The sequence below is a fragment of the Abrus precatorius genome, unplaced genomic scaffold (assembly GCF_003935025.1).
Source record: "Abrus precatorius isolate BTA unplaced genomic scaffold, Abrus_2018 Scaffold2, whole genome shotgun sequence".
In the NCBI taxonomy this organism is placed as follows: Eukaryota; Viridiplantae; Streptophyta; class Magnoliopsida; order Fabales; family Fabaceae; genus Abrus; species Abrus precatorius.
The window spans coordinates 24,107,467-24,110,788 of record NW_020874362.1 but is presented as its reverse complement, the minus strand read 5'-3'; the positions used below and the strand labels follow the sequence as shown (position 1 = coordinate 24,110,788).

The 3,322-nt window shown below is 27.6% G+C and overlaps 1 protein-coding gene across 1 annotated transcript; it reads right to left on the bottom strand.

Annotated features, from left to right (window-relative positions):
- Positions 1-1,103: 1,103 nt before the first annotated feature.
- On the bottom strand, positions 1,104-1,655 carry LOC113860176 (probable calcium-binding protein CML45). Its single transcript, XM_027492847.1, has one exon. It carries the CDS (start codon positions 1,653-1,655, stop codon positions 1,104-1,106), a length of 552 nt encoding a protein of 183 aa, XP_027348648.1.
- Between the last annotated feature and the right edge of the window lie 1,667 nt (positions 1,656-3,322).

Genomic DNA, 3,322 nt, shown 5'->3' with positions numbered 1-3,322 from the left:
TCAAATTGAAGTAAAATTTAATAAGAACAGAAGAAGTAGAAAATAGTAAGAGAGAAAAAAGAATTAAATAAGAGATAAAAAAAATGTCCAAATGCTTTTGCTATTTAACTATTTTATTTTTTTTAAAAATGAAATAAAAAATATATTATTATTTATTAGTTAAAAATTATTACTCGTTAAATGTTATTTGTAGTATAATGAAAAGTTAAATGCCACTTAGACTATTTTAAATACAATTTAATTTCTTATAATTTTTTAGAAACATACTAGTGTTACAAAAAAAATTTTGGGAGGCCTAAAGTGCTCTAAGCCAGTGCTACATTTAGTTTGAATAGTAAGAAATTTCAAAATTAATTTACAACTAAAAGCTAAATTTTCTAGTATTTGTTAGGTTTATAATATCATAAATAATATTTCTTACGAAACGCCTGTTACAAGAGAGTAACAACTAGGTTATTCATACACTGATTGGTCAAATAACCATCGTTACTATTTATCTTTTTCCTTGTATCATGCTGTTTTAAATTAATTTAATACACATTTCCTTAGTTTTCGTTTATAATTTGTTGAATATGCTGTATTCATTAGCATTTCTTTCTCATAACTTTTAGAAGAAAGGAAAACAATTAAATAAAAACTAAACACAATAACCTTTATTTATTTGCTATTATATAAATTTTAATTGGTTTCTTCGAGCATTACCAAATGGATAATGGTAAGGTAATTGGATTATTGATTAAAAACATAAAATAAGTTGTAATTTAGAATAAATTACAGATTTACACCTAAAAAACAGAATAAATTACAGAATTACGATTGATAACTCGATACAGGGAAATATTTCAAGCCTCTTTTTTTTTTTCTTTCTTAATTTACAACGATGACATAAAATTTAAAACCTGCCTAAATGGTAGAATCTCTTTGAATATGTTCAGTTATTCGTTCTCGTGTCACACCAAGAGTGAAAAGAGAAAGAAAAACTTGGATTTGAATCCTTTCCTGTTATTAAATACGATGATATCACGTTACTTAATAATATTAATAAGATAGGAGGATTCAAATTTGGAACACTTGACCTGCAATGTGAGAAACAAAGGGTTCATTCAACAAAAACTCTGTTCCATAAAGAGGACAAACTCAGCATGGTCAATTAATTGATCTCCATTTTGATCAACCGCATGAATCATTTTCTGACACTGCACAAAGTCTTTCTCCAAACCCAAACAACACAACACCCTCCGCAACTCAGTGGCATCAATAAACCCATCTTTGTTTTCATCAAACACATGAAAAGCTTCTTCCAACTCTGCCACAGTTGCCTCATTTTCGAACATCTCACTGATTTCTCCTTCACCAAAGTCCTCTATTCCATCCCCTCCTCTTTCAACACTAATTCCCAGCTTTTCCATCACCGCAATCACTTCTTCTTTGCACAGTCTTACACCATCTTCAATGCACCTCGAACTCTGCTTCGCTGCTTGCTCTGGATTATTACGCTTGGCCCAACTCTTCCAATTTTCAGAGGCCCAATTCCACAAACACTGCAAACACAAAATTAAAATTGAAAGGAAACCTTTAATTCTGATACCGCAAAGGAGATTTCCAAGATACAAAGATAATCCAGACAAATTTATGTTGCTAGGTTTTTGCTCCATTAATGATAAATCAGAGATAATAGTAACCCTTATTGATATTTCAACTTATTGTGCATGCTTCGGTTCTTGGATTCATATTTATACGAATAAATGTGACCCTTCACGTAAGTTTCACCTAGAAGATAAAACCTAGAAGCGTCAACGCTTAAAGTATAAAATAAGGGGAAAGTTAATATCAACATTTGCTGCTAGATTCCCACAATAAAGGAGCACTGTAGTGGTATTTGTGGTTCAAGTTGAATCGCTTCTATGACAAAAAAATTCGCACTGATTATATAAATAAAATTTAGTTTAGATTAGTTTAAAAATAATATAAAATTTGAACTAATTCGAACTTATATTTTGTAGTTTGAATTGAATTAACTTTAAATTTTTTTGTCATATTTTTAAGGGACATAAATTGATTAGTAAATAAGTAAAATTTTATTAATTAAACTATGTATAGATTCTCCATTACACATAAATTCTTTTAATAATTAATTTTTTGGATAACGTTTAATAAAAAAGATGTCAAATACATAGTATAAAAAAGACTAATTAAAAAATAATGAATCTAATTACAACTTAATCTTAATACAGATTATAAATCATAATACTTTTATGTTTTATATATATATATATATATATATATATATTATAATAAGATGTACTTTAAATTAGTATTTATATAAGGACAGAATATAAAATTACTATAAAACTAGTATGATTGTAATTCGGATCAATTTTGTATATTAGAACTATAAATTTAAGGTTAACCAAACCGTAAAAGAAGATGCATTTCTTTTTCTTTTTCTTTTTTCATCTAACAATTTATTTGGTTTTCATTATTTTTTCAAAAGATTTGACAAATTGAAACAATTTAGATTGATTCTAAACACCCCTATTACTCTTCCATTGGAAATTGAGAGTTGAAATGTTTGTTTTCATGATAAATATGTTGGAGTATACTCTTTCCCTATCATTTTACATGTTATTTAATATTGACAAGTTTTATCGATTACTATAATAAAATAGAACATTTTTATTGAAATATGCCTATTAAAAACGCTGAAATTATATCAGTTAGTTGATTAACTGTTGGATTAGAGTTATGATAGATATTATTAAAAAAAACAATTTTTAACGTTTTAAAATAATAAATAATTTATAGTATAAAAACTATTCAAAAGATAACACGAGATAAAAACATATTATTATTATTATTATTATTATTTGTTTTAATAACACAATGCGAAAGTTAAGGAATATGAAATTTCTATGAAAGTGAGGGTGGACGAAGACTAGGAAAGGAGAGAATGAAATGAAAGGAAACTGTCTCAGAAAGTCCCACGACATGGGAAGGACCATTGCCTTGAAGATGTTCAAAAGCTTAAAGTTACTGTTGTCCTTTCATAGGAATTTCTGTGTGCCTGTTAGGCCTCATTGTGAAATTATTAGCCATCATAGGAATATCTTTTACGTCGAAGCAACCTTTTTCTTCGTACAACGCGGACATAAAATCAACGTCAGAATATAGGACGGACGTCAGAATCAACGTAAGGGTTCAATCCTGTAAAAGTTAAATTAAAAAAAATATATTTAGAATAAATTGGACTTCAAATCTCATGTTCAAAATTAATTAAAATTCAATTAAACTTATGTGTGTGTATATATTTCCAGCCTCTGGG

What these genes read in the sequence shown, in the direction of transcription:
- LOC113860176 (XM_027492847.1), bottom strand. Translation starts at nt 1,655, where the DNA reads ATGGAGCAAAAACCTAGCAACATAAATTTGTCTGGATTATCTTTGTAT.